At 45.5% G+C, this 25,976-nt stretch overlaps 1 protein-coding gene across 1 annotated transcript; it reads right to left on the reverse strand.

The window, feature by feature from the left end:
* Positions 1-11,555: 11,555 nt before the first annotated feature.
* On the reverse strand, positions 11,556-14,864 carry LOC134911392 (platelet glycoprotein V-like). The gene is made up of 2 exons (XM_063919625.1): positions 14,732-14,864; positions 11,556-14,119 (listed from the first exon to the last, which is right to left on the reverse strand). The coding sequence occupies exon 2, from the start codon at positions 14,103-14,105 to the stop codon at positions 12,204-12,206; it is 1,902 nt and encodes a 633-aa protein (XP_063775695.1). The 5' UTR covers positions 14,106-14,119; positions 14,732-14,864; the 3' UTR covers positions 11,556-12,203.
* Positions 14,865-25,976: the final 11,112 nt, after the last annotated feature.

Genomic DNA, 25,976 nt, shown 5'->3' on the forward strand with positions numbered 1-25,976 from the left:
TGATTTTAGGAACCCCAAAACTACATTGAGATCCCAAGGTGCCACTGGAGGCACAAAAGGAGGCTGTATATGCAGTACCCCCTTGACGAACGTCTGAACTTCAGGAACTGAAGCTAGTTCTTTTTGGAAGAATATCGACAGGGCCGAAATTTGAACCTTAATGGACCCTAATTTTAGGCCCATAGACAGTCCTGTTTGCAGGAAATGCAGGAAACGACCCAGTTGAAATTCCTCTGTAGGGGCCTTCCTGGCCTCACACCACGCAACATATTTACGCCAAATACGGTGATAATGTTGCACAGTTACATCCTTCCTGGCTTTGATCAGGGTAGGGATGACTTCATCCGGAATGCCTTTTTCCTTCAGGATCCTGCGTTCAACCGCCATGCCGTCAAACGCAGCCGCGGTAAGTTTTGGAACAGACAGGGTCCCTGCTGGAGCAGGTCCTTTCTTAGAGGTAGAGGCCACGGGTCCTCCGTGAGCATCTCTTGAAGTTCCGGGTACCAAGTCCTTCTTGGCCAATCCGGAGCCACGAGTATAGTCCTTACTCCTCTCCTTCTTATGATTCTCAGTACCTTGGGTATGAGAGGCAGAGGAGGGAACACATACACTGACTGGTACACCCACGGTGTTACCAGAGCGTCCACAGCTATTGCCTGAGGGTCCCTTGACCTGGCGCAATATCTGTCCAGTTTTTTGTTGAGGCGGGACGCCATCATGTCCACCTTTGGTTTTTCCCAACGGTTCACAATCATGTGGAAGACTTCTGGGTGAAGTCCCCACTCTCCCGGGTGGAGGTCGTGTCTGCTGAGGAAGTCTGCTTCCCAGTTGTCCACTCCCGGAATGAACACTGCTGACAGTGCTATCACATGATTTTCCGCCCAGCGAAGAATCCTTGCAACTTCCGTCATTGCCCTCCTGCTTCTTGTGCCGCCCTGTCTGTTTACGTGGGCGACTGCCGTGATGTTGTCCGACTGGATCAACACCGGCTGACCCTGAAGCAGAGGCCTTGCCTGACTTAGGGCATTGTAAATGGCCCTTAGTTCCAGGATATTTATGTGAAGTGACGTTTCCATGCTTGACCACAAGCCCTGGAAATTTTTTCCCTGTGTGACTGCTCCCCAGCCTCTCAGGCTGGCATCCGTGGTCACCAGGACCCAGTCCTGAATGCCGAATCTGCGGCCCTCTAGAAGATGAGCACTCTGTAACCACCACAGGAGAGACACCCTTGTCCTTGGAGACAGGGTTATCCGCTGATGCATTTGAAGATGCGATCCGGACCATTTGTCCAGCAGATCCCACTGAAAAGTTCTTGCGTGGAATCTGCCGAATGGAATCGCTTCGTAAGAAGCCACCATTTTTTTCAGGACCCTTGTGCATTGATGCACTGACACTTGGCCTGGTTTTAGGAGGTTCCTGACTAGCTCGGATAACTCCCTGGCTTTCTCCTCCGGGAGAAACACCTTTTTCTGGACTGTGTCCAGAATCATCCCTAGGAACAGCAGACGTGTCGTCGGAATCAGCTGCGATTTTGGAATATTTAGAATCCACCCGTGCTGTCGTAGTACTACTTGAGATAGTGCTACTCCGACCTCTAACTGTTCTCTGGACCTTGCCCTTATCAGGAGATCGTCCAAGTAAGGGATAATTAAGACGCCTTTTCTTCGAAGAAGAATCATCATTTCGGCCATTACCTTGGTAAAGACCCGGGGTGCCGTGGACAATCCAAACGGCAGCGTCTGAAACTGATAGTGACAGTTCTGTACCACAAACCTGAGGTACCCTTGGTGAGAAGGGCAAATTGGGACATGGAGGTAAGCATCCTTGATGTCCAGAGACACCATATAATCCCCTTCTTCCAGGTTCGCTATCACTGCTCTGAGTGACTCCATCTTGAATTTGAACCTTTGTATGTAAGTGTTCAAGGATTTCAGATTTAAAATAGGTCTCACCGAGCCGTCCAGCTTCGGTACCACAAACAGCGTGGAATAATACCCCTTTCCCTGTTGTAGGAGGGGTACCTTGATTATCACCTGCTGGGAATACAGCTTGTGAATGGCTTCCAATACCGCCTCCCTGTCGGAGGGAGACGTTGGTAAAGCAGACTTCAGGAACCGGCGAGGGGGAGACGTCTCGAATTCCAATTTGTACCCCTGAGATACTACCTGCAGGATCCAGGTGTCCACTTGCGAGTGAGCCCACTGCGCGCTGAAATTCTTGAGACGGGCCCCCACCGTGCCTGAGTCCGCTTGTAAGGCCCCAGCGTCATGCTGAGGACTTGGCAGAAGCGGGGGAGGGCTTCTGTTCCTGGGAAGAGGCTGCCTGCTGCAGTCTTTTTCCCCTTCCTCTGCCCCGGGGCAGATATGAGTGGCCTTTTGCCCGCTTGCCCTTATGGGGACGAAAGGACTGAGCCTGAAAAGACGGTGTCTTTTTCTGCTGAGAGGTGACCTGGGGTAAAAAGGTGGATTTCCCAGCCGTTGCCGTGGCCACCAGGTCCGATAGACTGACCCCAAATAACTCCTCCCCTTTATACGGCAATACTTCCATATGCCGTTTGGAATCCGCATCACCTGACCACTGTCGCGTCCATAACCCTCTTCTGGCAGAAATGGACAGCGCACTTACTCTTGATGCCAGAGTGCAAATATCCCTCTGTGCATCTCGCATATATAGAAATGCATCCTTTAAATGCTCTATAGTCAATAATATACTGTCCCTGTCCAGGGTATCAATATTTTCAGTCAGGGAATCCGACCAAGCCACCCAGCACTGCACATCCAGGCTGAGGCGATTGCTGGTCGCAGTATAATACCAGTATGTGTGTATATACTTTTTAGGATATTTTCCAGCTTCCTATCAGCTGGTTCCTTGAGGGCGGCCGTATCAGGAGACGGTAACGCCACTTGTTTTGATAAGCGTGTGAGCGCCTTATCTACCCTAGGGGGTGTTTCCCAACGCGCCCTAACCTCTGGCGTGAAAGGGTATAATGCCAATAATTTTTTAGAAATTAGCAGTTTTTTATCGGGGGAAACCCACGCTTCATCACACACCTCATTTAATTCATCTGATTCAGGAAAAACTACGGGTAGTTTTTTCACACCCCACATAATACCCTTTTTTGTGGTACTTGTAGTATCAGAAATGTTCAAAACCTCCTTCATTGCCGTGATCATGTAACGTGTGGCCCTACTGGAAAATACGTTTGTTTCCTCACCGTCGACACTGGAGTCAGTGTCCGTGTCTGGGTCTGTGTCGACCATCTGAGGTAACGGGCGCTTTAGAGCCCCTGACGGTGTTTGAGACGCCTGTACAGGTAATAACTGATTTGCCGGCTGTCTCATGTCGTCAACAGTCTTTTGTAAAGTGCTGACACTATCACGTAATTCCTTCCATAAGACCATCCAGTCAGGTGTCGACTCCCTAGGGGGTGACATCACTATTACAGGCAATTGCTCCGCCTCCATACCATTTTCCTCCTCATACATGTCGACACAACGTACCGGCACACAGCACACACACAGGGAATGCTCTGATAGAGGACAGGACCCCACTAGCCCTTTGGGGAGACAGAGGGAGAGTTTGCCAGCACACACCAGAGCGCTATATATATACAGGGATAACCTTATATAGGGTTTTTTCCCTTATATAGCGGCTATATAGATTTATCTGCCAAATTAGTGCCCCCCCTCTCTTGTTTTACCCTGTTTCTGTAGTGCAGGACTGCAGGGGAGAGTCAGGGAGCTTCCCTCCAACGGAGCTGTGAGGAAAAATGGCGCCAGTGTGCTGAGGAGATAGGCTCCGCCCCCTTCTCGGCGGCCTTTCTCCCGCTTTTTTAAGGAAAAATTGGCAGGGGTTAAATACATCCATATAGCCCAGGAGCTATATGTGATGTATTTTTTTGCCATATAAGGTGTTTTTATTGCGTCTCAGGGCACCCCCCCCCAGCGCCCTGCACCCTCAGTGACCGGAGTGTGAAGTGTGCTGAGAGCAATGGCGCACAGCTGCGGTGCTGTGCGCTACCTTATTGAAGACAGGACGTCTTCTGCCGCCGATTTTCCGGACCTCTTCAGTCTTCTGGCTCTGTAAGGGGGACGGCGGCGCGGCTCTGGGACCCATCCATGGCTGGGCCTGTGATCGTCCCTCTGGAGCTAATGTCCAGTAGCCTAAGAAGCCCAATCCACTCTGCACGCAGGTGAGTTTGCTTCTTCTCCCCTTAGTCCCTCGGTGCAGTGAACCTGTTGCCAGCAGGATTCACTGAAAATAAAAAACCTACTTAAACTTTTTTACTAAGCAGCTCAGGAGAGCCACCTAGTGAGCACCCTTCTCGTTCGGGCACAAAAATCTAACTGAGGCTTGGAGGAGGGTCATAGGGGGAGGAGCCAGTGCACACCAGGTAGTCGTAAAGCTTTTACTTTTGTGCCCAGTCTCCTGCGGAGCCGCTATTCCCCATGGTCCTTTCGGAGTCCCCAGCATCCACTAGGACGTCAGAGAAAACAAAACGAATAACACTACACTCACCCCTAGGGGAAAAAAAAATCCAAATCAAAAACATACAAAGCAGATTGGCTGCCAGTACTTTGCAGCAGCTGCAGACTGTAATGACAGGCAAACAAAAACGGATTGGATCTCTCTCAGGCGCCCCCAGCTGCTGAGTAATGTATGACAACAGAGAGAACACCCCTCTCCAAACAAATGATCAACAGTACAGAATGAATGTCAACATAAAACATCAAGCGCCAGAAAAAACTTCCCTTAGATGTGGGGAACTCTGTAGAGAATAATCCTTTCTACTTCACAAAAGATGGTTTCTCCTTCCACTCTCAATGAAGATGGTACATAAAAAGGAATAGGACAATACAATAGTGTAGTATGTCTATACCAAGTGATATTGCACCCGAGTGATAAAATCTGAAGTTAGGGGACAAGTGCAGGTCCTTCACCACAGCTTCAATAACTTTCCTTTAATCAGGAGATTAATTTCAGGTATGCATACCCCAACTCACAGGTAAGATGTTTATTTTCAAACATATAAAGGTATCTTTGACCTGATATATCCCCAATGAAACTGTATTTAGTGAGCGTACCCCAACTCACAGAAAATGGCGATTTATAAATCACATAAAGGTTTCTTTTTTGAGGTGGCAAGAAAGGACAGCGTACCCCAACTCACAATTCAGTTGATTTTCGTAAGCATATAGCGGTTTCTTTAGATATCCAAAAAAGACTGACCAGTGGGAAAAGTCCAATGTATTTATTCCATAAAAGATGTACCCCAAATAGGTTTAACAGAGAAAAAGGGGTGCAGAAAAAAAAATCCATAAAAACATATAAAATATATATAAAAAATTACAGAGAGCATAGTGGCATGGTCTCACCCAGGGAAATAGGCTACTGGTGTTCGAACCCCTGACAAGTCGGATTCCGGAATATCCCACCAGTTAAAGGCTTCCAGAGTCCAGATCCAAAAGGGGAGACCAGGCAATCCAAAAAAATGATTAGCTCCTGTCTGCAACCAACGCGTTTCGATCTCTCCAGGAGATCTTTTTCAAGGCATGCAGACTGGGAGCCATGTGTTGGAATTTATACCAAACTGATGCTTCACACAGGAAGTGAGGTCACGGGTTGAAATAGCCCTTTTTATATCCTTTTTAGGTACTCTATTCAGGCACAGGTGATTTTGCCTAATACATTAATATGATTTAAATGTATATAGTCCCGAAAGAGCATTTCTAAATCCCTGATAACTTAAAATACAGAGATAATTGATTGCAGAACCGGAAGCGTCCCATCCCGGAATGCACCGTGAACCGCATACAACTTCCGACAATCTCGGAAGTTGAAACTACTAAAACATAATACTCGTTTTGTGCTCTCTTGCGAGAGCAAGCGTGCCGACCGCTGGAACACATATGCGTTCCACTGAAGCACTTCCGCAATCACAACTGTGGAATCGGAAGCGCTCCGTCACGGAACGCGTCGTGAGCCACATGACAACTGGACTTCTCATGTTCTCTCGCGGGAGGGGACATGTTGGCCGCTGGAATGCATGTGCGTTCCACTGAAGATTTCAGCAACAAGTTTAGCCATTTTAGATAAACTACATGCGTTCCATTTTCAAAGTGGAACGGAACGCATGACATTTCAAAGGATCAATAAAAAAGGCTTCAAACCCTTACTTAATACAATATTTCAACATATTAAACAATAAATAATGCAGTAAAACATAATACAATAAAATATGAAGTACATCATTCCATCAGAAAACCGGGTCCAAGGTGTTCCATCCAAAATTGATTTCACATCAAGTCCATAAAGAGTTCATGTTTTTTTTTTTATATACAAATATAACTGGGGAGGAAACAAACAGTGATTAGTGAGTATAGCAGACTTTTTATAAAAACCATTTTGTCTCGAAATCACTATTGAGACCATTGGGCATGAGGGTTTTGTAATTGAAAATAAAGGACATTTCTTTTTTTGCCAATTGACTGGCAGTGTCTTTACTTCTAATGTCCTGTTCGATCATAAATAGACCATAGAAGCCAACAATATGGGTGTGTCTGTTTGAAGTGAAGATACAGGGCGTGTGTTTCTAGACCATTTTTTAAGTTCCTCAAGTGCTCCCCCATTCTCACTTTGAGCGGTCTCGATGTACGTCCTATGTAAATTTTTTCACAAGAACATTTCACTGCATAAACCACATTTTTGCTATTGCATGTGATAAATTGATTGATAGAAAACAGTTTTCCATTAATGTTTACCTTTTCAATTTTGCTAGCTCCCTCTCCTTTAATATTTTTACAGCCCTGACAAAGCCCACATCTATAGAACCCTTTCGATGTAATGGTTCCCTTTTTGTGGCCTCGTAATCTACTGCTCACTAGTTGATTTCTCAAATTGGGCGCCTTTCTGTAAAATGGTCTAGAAACACACGCTCTGTCTCTTCACTTCAAACAGACACATCAATGTTCACACACCCATATTGTTGGCTTCTATGGTCTATTTATGATCGAACAGGACATTAGAAGTAAAGACACTGCCAGTCAATTGGCAAAAAAAGAAATGTCCTTTATTTTCAATTACAAAACCCTCATGCCCAATGGTCTCAATAGTGATTTCGAGACAAAACGGTTTTTATAAAAAGTCTGCTATACTCACTAATCACTGTTTGTTTCCTCCCCAGTTATATTTGTATATAAAAAAAAAACATGAACTCTTTATGGACTTGATGTGAAATCAATTTTGGATGGAACACCTTGGACCCGGTTTTCTGATGGAATGATGTACTTCATATTTTATTGTATTATGTTTTACTGCATTATTTATTGTTTAATATGTTGAAATATTGTATTAAGTAAGGGTTGGAAGCCTTTTTTATTGATCCTTTGAAATGTCATGCGTTCCGTTCCACTTTGAAAATGGAACGCATGTAGTTTATCTAAAATGGCTAAACTTGTTGCTGAAATCTTCAGTGGAACGCACATGCGTTCCAGCGGCCAACATGTCCCCTCCCGCGAGAGAACATGAGAAGTCCAGTTGTCATGTGGCTCACGACGCGTTCCGTGACGGAGCGCTTCCGATTCCACAGTTGTGATTGCGGAAGTGCTTCAGTGGAACGCATATGTGTTCCAGCGGTCGGCACGCTTGCTCTCGCGAGAGAGCACAAAACGAGTATTATGTTTTAGTAATTTCAACTTCCGAGATTGTCGGAAGTTGTATGCGGTTCACGGTGCGTTCCGGGATGGGACGCTTCCGGTTCTGCAATCAATTATCTCTGTATTTTAAGTTATCAGGGATTTAGAAATGCTCTTTCGGGACTATATAAATTTAAATCATATTAATGTATTAGGCAAAATCACCTGTGCCTGAATAGAGTACCTAAAAAGGATATAAAAAGGGCTATTTCAACCCGTGACCTCACTTCCTGTGTGAAGCATCAGTTTGGTATAAATTCCAACACATGGCTCCCAGTCTGCATGCCTTGAAAAAGATCTCCTGGAGAGATCGAAACGCGTTGGTTGCAGACAGGAGCTAATCATTTTTTTGGATTGCCTGGTCTCCCCTTTTGGATCTGGACTCTGGAAGCCTTTAACTGGTGGGATATTCCGGAATCCGACTTGTCAGGGGTTCGAACACCAGTAGCCTATTTCCCTGGGTGAGACCATGCCACTATGCTCTCTGTAATTTTTTATATATATTTTATATGTTTTTATGGATTTTTTTTTCTGCACCCCTTTATCTCTGTTAAACCTATTTGGGGTACATCTTTTATGGAATAAATACATTGGACTTTTCCCACTGGTCAGTCTTTTTTGGATATCTAAAGAAACCGCTATATGCTTACGAAAATCAACTGAATTGTGAGTTGGGGTACGCTGTCCTTTCTTGCCACCTCAAAAAAGAAACCTTTATGTGATTTATAAATCGCCATTTTCTGTGAGTTGGGGTACGCTCACTAAATACAGTTTCATTGGGGATATATCCGGTCAAAGATACCTTTATATGTTTGAAAATAAACATCTTACCTGTGAGTTGGGGTATGCATACCTGAAATTAATCTCCTGATTAAAGGAAAGTTATTGAAGCTGTGGTGAAGGACCTGCACTTGTCCCCTAACTTCAGATTTTATCACTCGGGTGCAATATCACTTGGTATAGACATACTACACTATTGTATTGTCCTATTCCTTTTTATGTACCATCTTCATTGAGAGTGGAAGGAGAAACCATCTTTTGTGAAGTAGAAAGGATTATTCTCTACAGAGTTCCCCACATCTAAGGGAAGTTTTTTCTGGCGCTTGATGTTTTATGTTGACATTCATTCTGTACTGTTGTAATGACAGGCAGCCAATCTGTTTTGTTGCAGGACAGGCCTTGGTGGGTAAGGACAGCCACCTCCAACATAATCCCCCTCTCATTTGAATACAATTCTGGAAAAAAAAAATCTGGAAAAAGGTCAGACACCAATGGACCCACCCAAAACACTCCAGGCAGAGAGAGTTAGATTTGGGTGTGGTGTGTTCAAACTGAAATCTAAATTGCAGCGTAAAAATAAAGCAGCCAGTATTTACCCTGCACAGAAACAAAATAACCCACCCAAATCTAACTCTCTCTGCACATGTTATATCTACCCCCCCCCCACCACCCCCACCTGCAGTACACTTGGTTTTGCGCATTAGCTAACAAATTTGCTGCATGTAAAAAACAAAAACAAAGTACATCCAAATTAAAATAATGCACATAGCTGAGGCATACAGAACGCCAGGCAGAAGACAGCTGTCTATGCTGGTGAACTAAATCTTTCCTTTCAAGCAAAGGACTGGATTATACCAGCAGCTACATTTACTATATACATTCTAAGTATGAAGTCAAATCACCCACCCAATTGTCACTGATGTGTCTCAGTGGACAATAACAAACTTGTTAACAATGGGGAATAACCTGGGCTGGAGGGATCTGTTTTGAATGATAAAGGGGGTAATTCAGAGATGATCGTAGATGTGCTAAATTTAGCACATCTACTGTCATTTACTCTGACATGCGGGGGGACATCCAGCACAGGGCTAGTCCGCCCCGCATGTCAGTCCTTACCCCTCTAGCACAGGTTCTAAAGCATCACACGGCGGCGATGCTTTTGCACCAGACGAGTAGCTCCCTGGCAACGCAGCTACTGCACGCTGGCAGGGGGCTACCCGCCATGTTCCGGGTTGCAGCGGCTGCATGTGACGTCACCCAGCCACCGCGGCCTGCCCCAACGGTCCAGACACGCTTGCATTGTCCAGACCGTGGCACGGCCCCTCCCGCCCCGCGACCGTCTCTGCCTGTCAATCAGGCAAAGGCGATTGCAGCCCAGAGATGCTTTTAGCATGTCACTGGGCTCCCGGGGTGCACGTGCGCACTCCACAAAAAAATGGAGACTGCGATCGCTGGCACTGCAGCGATCCAGTCTGAGTTAGCCCCATATTGTATTAGTGGTTCCCAAACTTTTTGGAATAATGGCGCTTTAGAGTATCAGAATTTTCTTCACTGCCCTCTTAGGCCAAACATTTCTTATTGTGAAATTCAGAAAAACAAATTAAATTAAGTCATTTGTGTTTATAGGTCATCAAAAGGTTCAGGTATGTGGTGAGGGACAGGTTTGTCCATATATTTTATGATGGGAAATCACAAGCAGTGGTTTTGCTATTACATGGACCATAAATAATTTTAATTTGTCCTGGACTCCCCAATCCAGGGCACCCCTGCAAGTACCCCGAGATACCCAGTTTCAATTTGGGAATCACTGGAATATGTTGCTGATGTTGTCCTTAAACAACAGTGTTTGACCACAGATAGACATCTCGATTAGGTCCGCAAAAGAAAGCCTGCAGATTTTCTTGTCTAGAAGAGCATCAGTTATACAAACAAAAAAAGTATGTTTCATGTAAACGTACCCAATACCAGCAACATGTACAGTAATTGGGGGAAAATTCTCACCTTAAACTTTCTCATAATCACAAATTACCAGAACCTAAATTTCAGCGTTATAATTAGGTCCAGTCTGCAAAAGCCTTAGGATATTTAAATCATTAAAACCTGAAAGGAATTTTTTTTTCTTATTTTTTTTTTTACTGAATCATATATTCTGGATACAAACGTAGACAAGTACCCCAGCTCAGCTAGTTATGAAATATAGAATCCCGGGCTTTCAGGGTTGGCTAGATCCTAATTCCTTTGTTATCAAGCATCAATTAATTTGCTGGTATTCAGTATAAAAAACAAAACAAAACATGAAATTAAATTAAATTAGAAAAAAAATGTGACAGTCTCCTGACTTTACTAAATAACATAAAACTAAGCTGTTATTTTCCCAGTTTCAATTGCAGATTCTATTTGTCTCCTTGATTGCATTTGATTTCAATTGCAGTAACATTTTCTAAGAACATAAAGGGGTACATTTCCGAAGTGTTGTTTTTCACTTATCAAAGCCGCTGCCACGTTGATAGCGGTTTCAGCTACTAAATTTTAAGAGGCAATAACATTAAATATAAAACTAGGCATGTTTTGTATTTATTATTATTGCCGCTTTAAATCCAGCAGCTGAATTTGCCAAAAGTGCAGCAGCTTTGAAAAGCGCTGCTTAGTAAATTTACTACAAAGCGTCAGTAGAATTTGATACCCAAATCTGTGTCACCCCTGTCTTTCTGCCCCTCCCCTTTAGAATGTAAGCTCTCACGAGTAGGGCCCTATTCCCTCATGTGCTTATCCTTTTCTTACGTTAATAATCCTGCAGTTTTTTTTACCACCTTGAAACTTATCTCTATGTTGTTTACTGTTGTAGTTATGCTTCGTTACCCTGTACTTGTCCTATATTGTCTTCAACTGTAAGTCACTGTTTTCCTGTTTTGATTATGTGCATCTGTAATTGGGCGCTGCGGAACCCTTGTGGTGCCATATAAATAAAGGATAATAATAATCTGTAATTTATGTATAATTGGCAGAATTTTTTTTTATCATGGAGAGCCCATCTTAATAGATACATAATAATATTAAATAAACATTTAATCTCATGTGCTTTGTTTACAGAATATCAAATAATGATCTGCAAAGAAGTGGATTATAAAACAGAAAACATTATAAAAAATGGTTGAGGATCAATAAATCAACATGCAAACATGGAATAAGTCAATGGGGACAAATCTTATTATATACAATTCATAATGGCAGAATGTTATACTATATAGGATAGGCAAGATTCAGAAGTATTTGGCACCATAACTAAAGCTAAAGCCCCTCCTCTAGATAAGACTTTCACATAAAGCATACTTAAGGCGGGAACACACTAGGCGATTTCAGCCTAAAAAAATAAATGATAATGACATAAAAGTTATTGTTTATTTTTAGGCTTATATTGTCCAGTGTGTATTATTATTATTGGTGAATTATTATTGGTGAACGATGAGCGCTCCCACACGTCGTTCAGCGATCACCAATATTGGTGCATGTCACCTAAACCCGTCAATGTCGGGCTGAGCTGCATGTCTGGGAATGCTGGCGATGACGTCACTGATTGTTATCGTTGAGCGATAACGTTCAGTGTGCACGTGCTATATCGTTCAATGATGTCGTCGTTCATCGCCGGCATTTAAGCTTCGCCTAGTGTGTACCCACCTTTACACAAGAGCTGTGTACCAACCTTTACACAAGAGCTAGGTCTCAAGAAAATCACATTTCTATTGTACTGGACCTGGGATTAGAACTTAATGGTATTAAAATGCGCAGTAGAACTACAGGTTCAGTACAACTATCAAAGTAATTATAGAGGATCTTAATTTTCATCAAGCTGAAGCATGTTAGTAATAACGTTAACACTTGCAATACTGTGTTGAGTAAAAGGGCATAATAAAATATTTTTCCACATGGAAGAGAAAGCCTGAATATATTTTTTATATGATGTAAATCATACTCAGATAATATTGTTTCAGTGGTTGTTCCTAAGTGACTGAGTAAAGAAGGACTTGTAGTATCATCGTAATACCAGTCAGTGGTAGGATCACTGAGAGAGGAATGAGTTTCATTAAGAAACTGGTTTCCAATAGAAGAAGTCACAGTCACATCACTGGGAAGTGTGCCCTGTGAAACATTGGTGAAACCATACCAAGAGTTGGAACCTGTTGTTACCATGAAAGAACTCTTGTCCTCAGCTGTAGTTATTGTATAGGGACAAATCAGTGCCTCCACCTCCAATACAGGGATTCCTTGCAGTGTTCTAGGACTCGTACACACAAGTGACATTATGTTTTTTATCTTTCCCTTATTCATTTCAAGCCACACCTTGAAATCCTTAAGTTTGCAATCACAGGTCCAAGGGTTGCCATCAAGGCGGACCATTTGAAGATTTGTCAACCCTGTAAATAAGTTCCCTGGCAGGGTCTTTATTTTAGTGCTATTAAGATATACAGTCTGAAGATTTTTTTGAGGATGAAAAAAGTTCTCTGGGAGAACCTCAAAATTGTTATTATATAGAGAAAGAATTTGGAGCTGTTGTAGTTCCTTGAATAGACCTTCACCAAGAGAGCTAAAGTTATTAGTATGCAATGCAAGCTCCACAAGCTTACTCAGACCACTAAATGAATCTGGTGGGAGAGTGTGAAGATTTTTATTCCTTGTAAGGACAAGTAACTCCAGGTTAGTTAGATTGCTAAAGAAGAAATTAGGTATTGTTGTAAGATCTGTATGATATAGCCAGAATGATTTTAGGTAGTCCATTTTACCAAACAGTACAGTGGGAAGTTCCATCAATGGGTTTTCATAAAATGACAATGCAACTAACATGGGCAAGTGGAGAAATAATCCATCAGGCAATGTTTTTAGATGATTCTTCTGCAGAGACAATTTTTTTAGCTTTGGGAGGTGGTAAAATGCATCTTTGTCAATTATTTGGATTAAATTTGAACGCATATTAAGTTCAACGAGTTCTGTGAGATTACTAAACATCCAGGATGTTATCTCCACCAGGTTATTATCATAGATCACAAGCTGTGTTAACTTGAACAATGAACCAAAAATATTTTTAGGCAAAACATTCAGTTTGTTTCTAGATAAATTTAAGACTTGTAGCTTTACTAGTTGATCTAGCAATCCAGCAGGTAATTCTGTAAGATTATTTCTGTTCAAGGCAAGTTCTTTCAGATCACTCAGGGTGTCAAACATCTGTGGCTCAAGCCGCATTAAAACATTTCTGTCGAGAAACAACTGTTCAAGATGAATTAAAGGATGAAACACTCCAGAAGAGAGAGTGCTTAAATTGTTGTGGGTTAACTTGAGAGATTTTAGAAAAGGGAATTTTTGAAAAGCCGCAGCAGTTATTGTGGAGAATTTGTTGCCTTCCAAGGACAGGCGTAAAGCAAGTGGCATTTCTGGAAAGCTCCAGTCTGTCAGCTCCGTAGCTTGAGTGTTGCTTATAATAATATAAGTAAAATTATTAGGTATAGCTAATTTGGCAATGCTTGTAATTGACTGATCGTTGCAAGAAATTACATCTTTCGTTGAGCAATCACATGTAACAGGGCAAAATGCACCAACATTCACAAAGCTTTCAGTGATCAGCAGTAAGAATACAATCATAGTTGCCAGATATCCTAAAATAACAGAATGAACAGAGATCTTGTGAGTTATTTATTATCAGTTATTTCAGTTGTGAACAAAGAAAATAATCAAACATTATTTAAACAATAAAAAAAAATACAGTACAGGTTGAGTATCCCATATCCAAATATTCCGAAATACAGAATATTCTGAAATACTGACTTTTTTGAGCGAGAGTGAGATAGTGAAACCTTTATTTTTTGATGGCTCAATGTACACAAACTTTGTTTAATACACAAAGTTATTAAAAATATTGTATTAAATGACCTTCAGGCTGTGTGTATAAGGTGTATATGAAACAAATTAATTGTGTGAATGTATACACACTTTGTTTAATGCACAAAGTTATAAAACATATTGTCTAAAATAACCTTCAGGCTGTGTATATAAGGTGTATATGTAACAAATGCATTCTGTGCTTATATTTAGGTCCCATCACCATGATATCTCATTATGGTATGCAATTATTCCAAAATACGGAAAAATCCGAATATCCAAAATACCTCTGGTCCCAAGCATTTTGGATAAGGGATACTCAACCTGTATTAATAGAAACAATGGCTACATTTAAATCATAAAAGAAACAGATGTTATTGGAAAAATACCTGTGCCAGCAATGTACTACTCCAAGTCTGAAGGTCTAATAATCATAAAACAAGCAAAAGTTGGAATTTATACAGATACAGTATGTAACAAAGTGCATCCTGCTGATAACGGTGAAGATGTCACATCTTTGAAGGGTCTGGAAATAGAAAACTATTCTATTACATTCATCTTAACAGGAACAGAACAGAAGTATTCAACACTACCAGCAATAAATGACAACACTTTGTATTGTATATTCCTTCCCTTACCAAAACTTTGAATACTTAAATACTACCTGCAAAGAGAAAAGCAACAACTGATACAGTTGCTGTAAACATAAATATAGAAGGGGAAAGGCGCTTCGCATTTAGAAAGACCAACATAATGTACAGATGTAATATATAGAAGGCAATCAGCACTCAATACAGAAAATCACCAGAAAATGATAAGAGTGCGCAAAATACTACTAGGAAGTGCAGGTATCTCAGATCTGTATTCACATGATATACCAAAATTATTATTTGACTTATTGTAACAATATATCCATCAATGATTTTAATTACACTACTTTCATTGCTGCTGTAATTTAGGGACAGCAGAATTCACAGAAAGACCATTGTAGTAATAAATGTATGTATGTATGTATGTATGTATATATATATATATATATATATATATATATATATATATCGGAATCAGCTTTATTGGCCAAGTATACTTGCGTATACTAGGAATTTGTCTTCGGTTTGCTATACAACAGCCAAGTAGGTAACAGATAAGCAGGTGGGGGAGGGGCAAGTAAAGTCACACAGATAGGTATACCGCAGGGACACAAGTTAGTTACATGTACGTCTAGTCAGTCAATGTTCAGGAGTTCAGCAGGCGGACCGCTTTGGGAAAGAAACTTTTGAGGCTTCTGGTCAGAGGCGTATCTAGGGTAGGGCGAGCGGGGCACGTGCCCTGGGCGCCATGGCAGGCTTAGGAGAGGGGGGCGCCGCCGGCGGCCAGGGCATTATGCCCCACAGGCCCCGTCAACCCTAAATGTGAGGGGAGGAGAGCGCAGCGTCTCTCACTCCCCTCACCGCCGCTGCCAGCAGCGCTGCTGTGTCCGGTCTCCGGCGTTAGCCAATCAGAGCTTGCGGACCGGCTCCTGATTGGCTGCCGGTCCGCGAGCTCTGATTGGCTAGCGAACCGGCGCCAGACACAGCCGCCGGAGATGGGACGGGAGACCTGGACGGAGCGGTGAGGAGAGAGGCGCTGCGCTCTCCTCCCCTCACATAAGCGGCAGGTAAGTGAACGGGGGGGGGGGGCATGGGCACAGTGGGGCATGTATCTGGCACTGAGTGGGGCCTGGCACTGTGGGGCATGTATCTGGCACAGTGGGGCATGTATCTGGCACTGAGCAGGGCCTGGCACTGTGGGGCATGTATCTGGCACTGTAAGGCATGTATCTGGCACAGTGGGGCAATGTAACTGGAACTGTGGGGCATGTATCTGACACAGTAGGGCAATGTAACTGGCACTGTGGGGCATGTATCCGGCACTGTGGGGCATTGTATCTGGCACTGTGGGGCAATGTAACTGGCACTGTGGGGCATGTAACTGGCACTGTGGGGCATGTAACTGGCACTGTGGGGCATGTAACTGGCACTGTGGGGCAATGTAACTGGCACTGTGGGGCATGTATCTGGCACTGTGGGGCATGTATCTGGCACTGTGGGGCAATGTATCTGGCACTGTGGGGCATGTATCTGGCACTGTGGGGCATGTATCTGGCACTGTGGGGCAACGTAACTGGCACTGTGGGGCAACGTAACTGGCACTGTGGGGCAATGTAACTGGCACAGTGAGGCAATGTATCTGGCACAGTGGGGCAATGTATCTGGCACTGTGGGGCATGTATCTGGCACTGTGGGGCATGTATCTGGCACTGTGGGGCAATGTATCTGGCACTGTGGGGCATGTAACTGGCACTGTGGGGCATGTATCTGGCACTGTGGGGCATGTATCTGGCACAGTGGGGCATGTATCTGGCACAGTGGGGCAATATATCTGGCACAGTGGGGCATGTATCTGGCACAGTGGGGCAATGTAACTGGCACTGTGGGGCAATGTAACTGGCACTGTGGGGCATGTATCTGGCACAGTGGGGCATGTATCTGGCACAGTGGGGCAATATATCTGGCACAGTGGGGCATGTATCTGGCACTGTGGGGCATGTAACTGGCACTGTGGGGCAATGTAACTGGCACTGTGGGGCAATGTAACTGGCACTGTGGGGCATGTATCTGGCACTGTGGGGCATGTATCTGGCACAGTGGGGCAATGTATCTGGCACTGTGGGGCAATGTATCTGGCACTGTGGGGCATGTATCTGGCACTGTGGGGCAATGTAACTGGCACTGTGGGGCAATGTAACTGGCACAGTGAGGCAATGTATCTGGCACAGTGGGGCAATGTATCTGGCACTGTGGGGCATGTATCTGGCACTGTGGGGCATGTATCTGGCACTGTGGGGCATGTATCTGGCACTGTGGGGCAATGTAACTGGCACAGTGGGGCATGTATCTGGCACAGTGGGGCAATGTATCTGGCACTGTGGGGCATGTATCTGGCACAGTGGGGCATGTATCTGGCACAGTGGGGCATGTATCTGGCACAGTGGGGCATGTATCTGGCACAGTGGGGCAATGTAACTGGCACTGTGGGGCATGTATCTGACACAGTGGGGCAATGTAACTGGCACTGTGGGGCATGTATCTGGCACTGTGGGGCAATGTAACTGGCACTGTGGGGCATGTATCTGGCACTGTGGGGCATGTATCTGGCACTGTGGGGCATGTATCTGGCACAGTGGGGCATGTATCTGGCACAGTGGGGCAATGTATCTGGCACTGTGGGGCATGTATCTGGCACTGTGGGGCATGTATCTGGCACTGTGGGGCAATGTAACTTGCACTGAGGGGCATGTATCTGGCACAGTGGGGCATGTATCTGGCACAGTGGGGCAATGTAACTGGCACTGTGGGGCATGTATCTGACACAGTGGGGCAATGTAACTGGCACTGTGGGGCATGTATCTGACACAGTGGGGCAATGTAACTGGCACTGTGGGGCATGTATCCGGCACTGTGGGGCATGTATCCGGCACTGTGGGGCATTGTAACTGGCACTGTGGGGCATTGTAACTGGCACTGTGGGGCATTGTATCTGGCACTGTGGGGCAATGTAACTGGCACTGTGGGCCATTTACAGTGGCCACACCCCTTCTGTAGCATGGCTACACCCCTTCTGGTGTGTGGCCACGCCCATTTTTCCGGCGCGCGCACATGCTTCTTTTTGTGTGCTTTTTTTGTGGGGGGGGGGGGGGGAGGGCGCCATTTTACATCTTGCCCTGGGCTCCAAAAACCCTAGTTACGCCTCTGCTTCTGGTGGACCTGGCGGGGACGGCCCTGTAACGCCTGCCTGATGGAAGCAAGTTAAACATGCTGTGGCCGGGTGTAGCTGGTCTTTTACTATCTTTATTGCCTGCTTTTTAGCTCTGGACAGGTACAGGTCCTGGACTGAGGGAAGGTCGGCCCCGACGATCCTCTCTGCTGTTCTGACCACCTTTTGGAGCCTGCATCTGTCCCTCGCGCTGGCGGAGCTGTACCATACGAGTATCAAGGAGCACAGTACCGACTCCACAATCGCGGAGTAGAAGAGGAGCAGAAGCTTCTGTGGGATGTTGAACTTCCTTAGTTGCCTGAGGAAGAACAACCTCTGCGGCGCTTTCCCAACAGTGGCGTCAGCGTTGGACCCCCATTTAAGGTCCTGGGAGATTGTGGTCCCTAGAAACTTGAAGGAGTCCACTAGCGATACCACACTGTCAGAAATCGTTAACGGAGGTGCACTAGATGACTTCTTCCTGTAGTCCACTATCATCTCGACAGTTTTGAGGGGGTTGAGCTCAAGGTTGTTGTGGATGCACCACTGGGCCAACCGGTCTACTTCCCGTCTATAGGCCGATTCGTTACCGTCCTTGATGAGTCCGATGACGGTGGTGTCATCGGCGAATTTGATGATTATATATATACACACACACTGCTCAAAAAAATAAAGCGAACACTTAAACAACACAATGTAACTCCAAGTCAATCACACTTCTGTGAAATCAAACTGTCCACTTAGGAAGCAACACTGATTGACAATCAATTTCACATGCTGTTGTGCAAATGGAATAGACAACAGGTGAGAATTATAGGCAATTAGACAGACACCCCCAATAAAGGAGTTGTTCTGCAGGTGGTGACCACAGACCACTTCTCAGCTCGTATGTTTTCTGGCTGATGTTTTGGTCACTTTTGAAAGCTGGCGGTGCTTTCACTCTAGTGGTAGCATGAGACGGAATCTACAACCCACACAAGTGGCTCAGGCAGTGCAGCTCATCCAGGATGGCACATCAATGCGAGCTGTGACAAGAAGGTTTGCTGTGTCGGTCAGCGTAGTGTCCAGAGCATGGAGGCGCTACCAGGAGACAGGCCAGTACATCAGGAGACGTGGAGGAGGCCGTAGGAGGGCAACAACCCAGCAGCAGGACCGCTACCTCCGGCTTTGTGCAAGGAGGAACAGGAGGAGCACTACCAGAGCCCTGCAAAATGACCTCCAGCAAGCCACAAATGTGCATTGTCTACTCAAACGATCAGAAACAGACTCCATGAGGGTGGTATGAGGGCCCAACGTCCACAGGTGGGGGTTGTGCTTACAGCCCAACACCGTGCAGGACGTTTGCCATTAGCCAGAGAACACCAAGATTGGCAAATTCGCCACTGGCGCCCTGTGCTCTTCACAGATGAAAGCAGGTTCTCACTGAGCACATGCGACAGAGTCTGGAGATGCCAAGGAGAACGTTCTGCTGCCTGCAACATACTCCAGCATGACCGGTTTGGCAGTGGGTCAGTAATGTTGTGGGGTGGCATTTCTTTGGGGGAACGCACATCCCTCCATGTGCTCGCCAGAGATAGCCTGACTGCCATTAGGTACCGAGATGAGATCCTCAGACCCCTTGTGAGACCATATGCTGGTGCGGTTGGCCCTGGGTTCCTCCTAATGCAAGACAATGCTAGACCTCATGTGGCTGGAGTGTGTCAGCAGTTCCTGCAAGACGAAGGCATTGATGCTATGGACTGGCCCGCCCGTTCCCCAGACCTGAATCCAATTGAGCACATCTGGGACATCATGTCTCGCTCCATCCACCAACGCAACATTGCACCACACACTGTCCAGGAGTTGGCGGATGCTTTAGTCCAGGTCTGGGAGGAGATCCCTCAGGAGACCATCCGCCACCTCATCAGGAGCATGCCCAGGCGTTGTAGGGAGGTCATACAGGCACGTGGAGGCCACACACACTACTGAGCCTCATTTTGACTTGTGTTAAGGACATTACATCAAAGTTGGATCAGCCTGTAGTGTGTTTTTCCACTTTGAGTGTGACTCCAAATCCAGATCTCCATGGGTTAATAAATTTGATTTCCATTGATAATTTTTGTGTGATTTTGTTGTCAGCACATTCAACTATGTAAAGAACAAAGTATTTAATAAGAATATTTCATTCATTCAGACCTATGATGTATATATATATATATATATATATATATATCTATGATGTATATATATATATACGCAGAAGGTAGGTGCGGCACTCCAATAAACCAGTCGTAAAGCTCCGTAAGTCACAACGTTTCAATGCCATTTATTAGTTAGGCATTTTCATCAGGATATATATATATATATATATATCCATACATACACACGCACGCACACAGAGAGAGAGAGAGAGTCAGTCAAGTGAGGCATTAAAGTAGACTATAGACAAACCGAATCCAAGAGTACAAGAGTAAAGGGTTAGATTACAGATTCACAACATAACAGACAAAGCTGTTCTATGTGCGATCACTATGGTGTCACTCGGGTGTGGATTATTAAATCTACACTACAAAGGTCTATAGTCAATAGGGATACCACTAATGGTAGACAGGGTCAACATAAAATAGGTAGACAGCAGGAAAGGTCGACATGTAAATGGTTCGGCACAAAAAAGGTAAACAGATTTTTTTTTTAAACTTTTTATGTGTGTTTTGCCACTTTTCTTCAACAAACATGTCCCATCAGTGTACACCGTCCCCTCGCTTCAGGCAAGGTGCCTCGCTCCGTTCGCCATGCTTCGGGCAAGGTGCCTCGCTCCTCTCGCCATGCTTCGGGCAAGTTGTCTGGCTCCACTCGCCATGCTTCAGGCAAGGTGTCTCGCTCCTCTCGTCATGCTTCAGGCAAAGTGCCTGGCTTCTCTCGTCATGCTTCGGGCAAAGTGCCTCGCTGCTCTGGCCATGCTTCGGGCAAAGTGCCTCTCTGCTCTGGCCATGCTTCGGGCAAGGTGCCTGGCTCCGCTTGCCATGCTTCGGGCAAGGTGCCTGGCTCCACTTGCCATGCTTCGGGCAAGGTGCCTGGCTCCACTTGCCATGCTTCGGGCAAGGTGCCTGGCTCCGCTTGCCATGCTTCGGGCAAGGTGCCTGGCTCCGCTTGCCATGCTTCGGGCAAGGTGCCTGGCTCCGCTTGCCATGCTTCGGGCAAGGTGCCTGGCTCCGCTTGCCATGCTTCGGGCAAGGTGCCTGGCTCCGCTTGCCATGCTTCGGGCAAGGTGCCCCACTCTGCTTGTCATGCTTCGGGTAAGGTGCCATGCTCGGCATAGGTTACTATTCCCAAATCGTAGTCCTGGTGGATGATCAAGTATGAAAAAGTTGAAATAAAATGAAAAAACTTGTATCTGCCATGTGTGTCGACCATTGTCATTTCGACCTTTTGACCACAACAACCCTTTGAACTGTCTACCTTTTACATGTCAACCTTTTGACCCTGTCGACCTAACACATGTCTACCATTAGTGGTAGACCTATTGACTGTAGACCTTTTTAGTGTAGACATATAGTATGGATACCGTCACAGCTCCTTGCACTTTCAAATAATATAGAAAAGATAAAGTACAACATTTTATATAATGAAAAAATATAACATTGTGCAAAACAGCAATGCTCAGGTAATAAGAATACAGCCATACCCAAACTGTTTAACATGTAAAATAACCCCACCGTATACTATTATAAAGCTGACAAATCTGCAATGCTAGTGTTCGCGCGAATTATTGGTGGCGATTCAGATCTGAACCATGCAGTGCGTTTTTGCACAGCGGGCAATCAACAATACACTGTGCATGCACCGCAATGCGCAAGCGTGTCAGAAAACAACAGGCATCACCGGTAAGTGACAGGCTGGTGCGAAAAATGCAATCCCACAGCCATTCGTATGCTGATTGACAGGAAGAGGCCGTTTGTGGATGGTAACTGACCGTTTTCTGGTAGTGTCAGGGAAAACGGGTGTGGTATGGAAAGTAGATAGTAACTAGGTCGACCACTATTGGTCAACAGGGTCTCTAGGTTGAATGTTCTAGGTCGACAGGTCAAAAGGTTGACATGAGTTTTTTTATGTTTTTTTTGTGTTGTTTTCTTTGTAGAGTGACCGGGAAACCCCAATTAGTGCACCGTGTCCTATCGCATGGCTCGCTTCGGGCAAGGTTTTGACCTGTCGACCTTGAGACCCCGTCGACCAATAGTGGTCGACCTAGAGACTGGATCCCAGGAAACACAGGGGTTCCCAAGCGTTTTCAGGGAGGGTATGCTACGTCAGCTCTGGACCCGATCAGCCTGTTCTCATCGCACTATAGGAGTAAGTCCCGGCCTGCGCACAGACTGCACACAGTGGATTTGCAGCTGTCCGCTGAGGGATTTTTAGCAGCTCGGCGTACACATGCAATCACACACATGCACAATGAATATACACTCCCCTTGGGCGGCGACTATCTGAACGCAGCACAACAATTTTAACAGCCCACCAATCAGGTCTGAATCACCAGCTATATCCAGCATACAGTAGTATATAAACTCCAGTGCTTCCATCACACTCCTTACAAACAAAGATCATGCTAGGTCAGAGGTTCTCAAACGCGGTCCTCAATGGTCCAGGTTTTAAGTTTATCTATGCTTGGCCACAATTGACTTATTTAGAACATCAGTCAGTTGATTTAACCATCTGTGCAGTGCCATGGATATACCTAAAACTTGTACCGTTGGGGTGCCTTGAGGACCGCGTTTGTGAACCTCTGGACTAGGCACATTACAATAAGGTACTAGCAACATATGCGCCTACTGAATAAAAAATAATAATAAAACCCTATGGCTGGAGCAGAAGCTCACTAAAATTATACCCTTTTACACCAGTCCCTTTCTGACCCAGGATTTGGAATACAGTTCCAAACCGGGTCAGACCCATTTCTCACTATTACTGGATTGGTCCCATCCACACTGCACATGGGTGCAGTGCCTGTGCTTGGAGATGACATCATCTCCTTGCACTGGGAATTCAAATATCCCGATGTGGTGAATGGGACCCGGGTTGGACGGCCCGGGTTACCTCTTCACACTGCCATCTAACCAGGGTTTTCCTGGGATGAACCCTGCAAGATACCCAGGTTGGAATCCCAGGTCACTGGACCTGGGTTAGTCCTTTTACACCGAACCACGACTCAGGTTAACCACGGGTTAAAAGCTCGGTAAAAAAAAAAAAAAGGAGGAGCAGTTATCATCTGACTGTTATCCACTAAGAACACAGGTCTATAATACTTCTGCACTATGGCAAAGATGAGGGTGTTGGTGATCACTACACTCCCGATTCAATTCCAAAAAAAAAGATCACCACCAATGACACTCAAAACAATCTACTATGTCTCCAGAAATGTCTGCAATTCTAATTCAGGGGTCAATGCAATTCCCTGCGATGTGTTGGCAGGTGTAAGTGCGGCGCTTTGCTGCACTTATGATATCAACGACTCCCAAATTTTTGTTTGCAGCCGAATAGGGCTGCATGCAAAAATCTCCTAGTTGGGCACTGAAAGGAGCCAGGAGTGCGAATTCAGGTGTCATTGCCGTATTTTACACACCGCACACCCTTTATAGGGAATTGAATTTTATTCCTTGGTACTCTGCCATTTTTTCCATCTTTGTTGTTCCCACTATGTGGCCATTTGTAGTTACCCCTATAAATCAAGCCTGCATCTTCTCAAAATCTTCACTTTTCCAAATTTTGATCATGTTACTTCATCCCCACCATTTCATTTTTCTCATGCCTTGTTGATCTCAACCTTCTCTCTTCCACTGAGCCTTGCCTTATTGTCTTTAACATCTTGGGCGGGATACAATGAAGTCCAAGTTCGGCGGCGATGTGGGGTGACGGCTGAACTCGGGACGCTTTTCTAAACAATGCCTTGTAAATGATTTCCCCTTTAAAAAGAAAAAAAAAAGCGAGTTCATCCGGCATCCTGAACGGCCGCCGAACTCGGCTTCATTACATACCAGCCCTCGTCTTTAACTTGCAAGCTTGGTCTCCCCCATGCCTTACCTTTTCTCCAGTTTGTCACTCCTAGATCTGCGCCAGAGCCGTAACTAGGTGTGTGCCGGCAGTGCCTGGCACACAGCACATGTGCACTGAGGGCGCAGGACCGCCGGCACACACCTGCAGGAGGTCCACGCTGCTTGGTGTGTCCGAGGAACTTTCAGCATGTGCAGCGCCCGTCAGCAGACGCCGGGTGAGTTTGCGCCAGGCCGCCTATCCTCGATTGCTGTAATTGGTTTTCCCCCTCAAAGAGGGCGTGGCCACGGGTCCACGATTAGGCCACGCCCCGACTTTGCCTGTGGTTTTTAGTGACTGACTGTCTTCGCGTCCCTGGCCTCTGCTCTTCTGTCGGAGGTAACAGTGGGAACAGGGGAGGGTGGGGAGAGTGAGTGACTGCGTGTGTGGATTTGAGGTACAGACTGTGTGTGTATGAGGCAGGTATAGTGTGGGGTGGGGGGAGACAGGCTGTGTGTCTGTGTGTGTAGGGGACAGGCTGTGTGTGGGGGGAGGGAGGACAGGCTGTGTGTGTCTGTGTGTTGGGGGGGCAAGCTGTGTGTGTGTGGGGAGTAGGGGACAGGCTGTGTGTGGGGGGAGGGGGGACAAGCTGTGTGTGTAGGGCACAGGCTGAGTGTGTGTGTGTGTGTGTGTGTGAGGGGTCACAAGGTCGTTGGCTAGAAAGTTTGCAGGTGGTAATCTGGAGTAGTATATGTGCTTTGCTCACTCTGAAAGTTAAGGGCCCTACACATATGGCGATGTGCCGCCGAGGAAAGGGAAAAGGGGACACTGTCTGCCGTAATGTGTAAAAAAGGGGACGCTGTCTGCCGTAATGTGTAAGAAAGGGGACGCTGTCTGCCATAATGTGTAAAAAAAAGGGGACGCTGTCTGCCATAATGTGTAAAAAAAGGGACGCTGTCTGGCGTAATGTGTAAAAAAGGGGGACGCTGTCTGCCGTAATGTGTAAAAAAGGGGACGTTGTCTGCCATAATGTGTAAAAAAGGGGACGCTGTCTGCCATAATGTGTAAAAAAAAGGGGACGCTGTCTGCCATAATGTGTAAAAAAAGGGGACGCTGTCTGCCGTAATGTGTAAAAAAAGGGAACGCTGTCTGCCGTAATGTGTAAAAAAGGGACGCTGTCTGCCGTAATGTGTAAAAAAGCGGGACACTGTCTGCCATAATGTGTAAGAAAGGGGACGCTGTCTGCCGTAATTGTAATAAGGGGACTGTCTGCCGTAATGTGTAAAAAGGGGCTCTACCTGGTGTAGTGGCGCTGTGTGGCGTAATTTGAATAATGGAGACTACTGTGCACAGTAATATGAATTGGTATTATTTTGTGGCCACACCCCTTCCCCATGAAGCCACGCCCCTATTTTACGCGCACCTACGGCGCGCAATGCCCCTATTTCACATGAGGGGGTAGTGGCGCCGATGCCGATTCTTGCACACATCGCTAAAATGTCTAGTTACGGCACTGATCTGTGCACACCATCTGGACCGCTGTCTGCCTGTCCTGATGGTTTCCTGCCCCATGTACTGTATGCACAACTGGTCTCTTATCATATGCACTGTTCCATTACCTTTTAATTTACCTTTTCCATGCAGTTATTTTACGGTGTTGTGGTACAATTCTAATGAATGATTACAGAACATTAAAAGCCAAGATCATGGAGTGCAATAGACTGGCAGCAGGGCCGGCATGATGCGGTAAGCTTTGCTGGAGGACGATGGGCAGGAGAGGCACTGTTTCCACTCTACTGCACAGGCTTTATGCTTTTCTGGTGTCAGTCAATT

This window comes from Pseudophryne corroboree, chromosome 4 (assembly GCF_028390025.1).
Source record: "Pseudophryne corroboree isolate aPseCor3 chromosome 4, aPseCor3.hap2, whole genome shotgun sequence".
NCBI classification, from domain to species: domain Eukaryota; kingdom Metazoa; phylum Chordata; class Amphibia; order Anura; family Myobatrachidae; genus Pseudophryne; species Pseudophryne corroboree.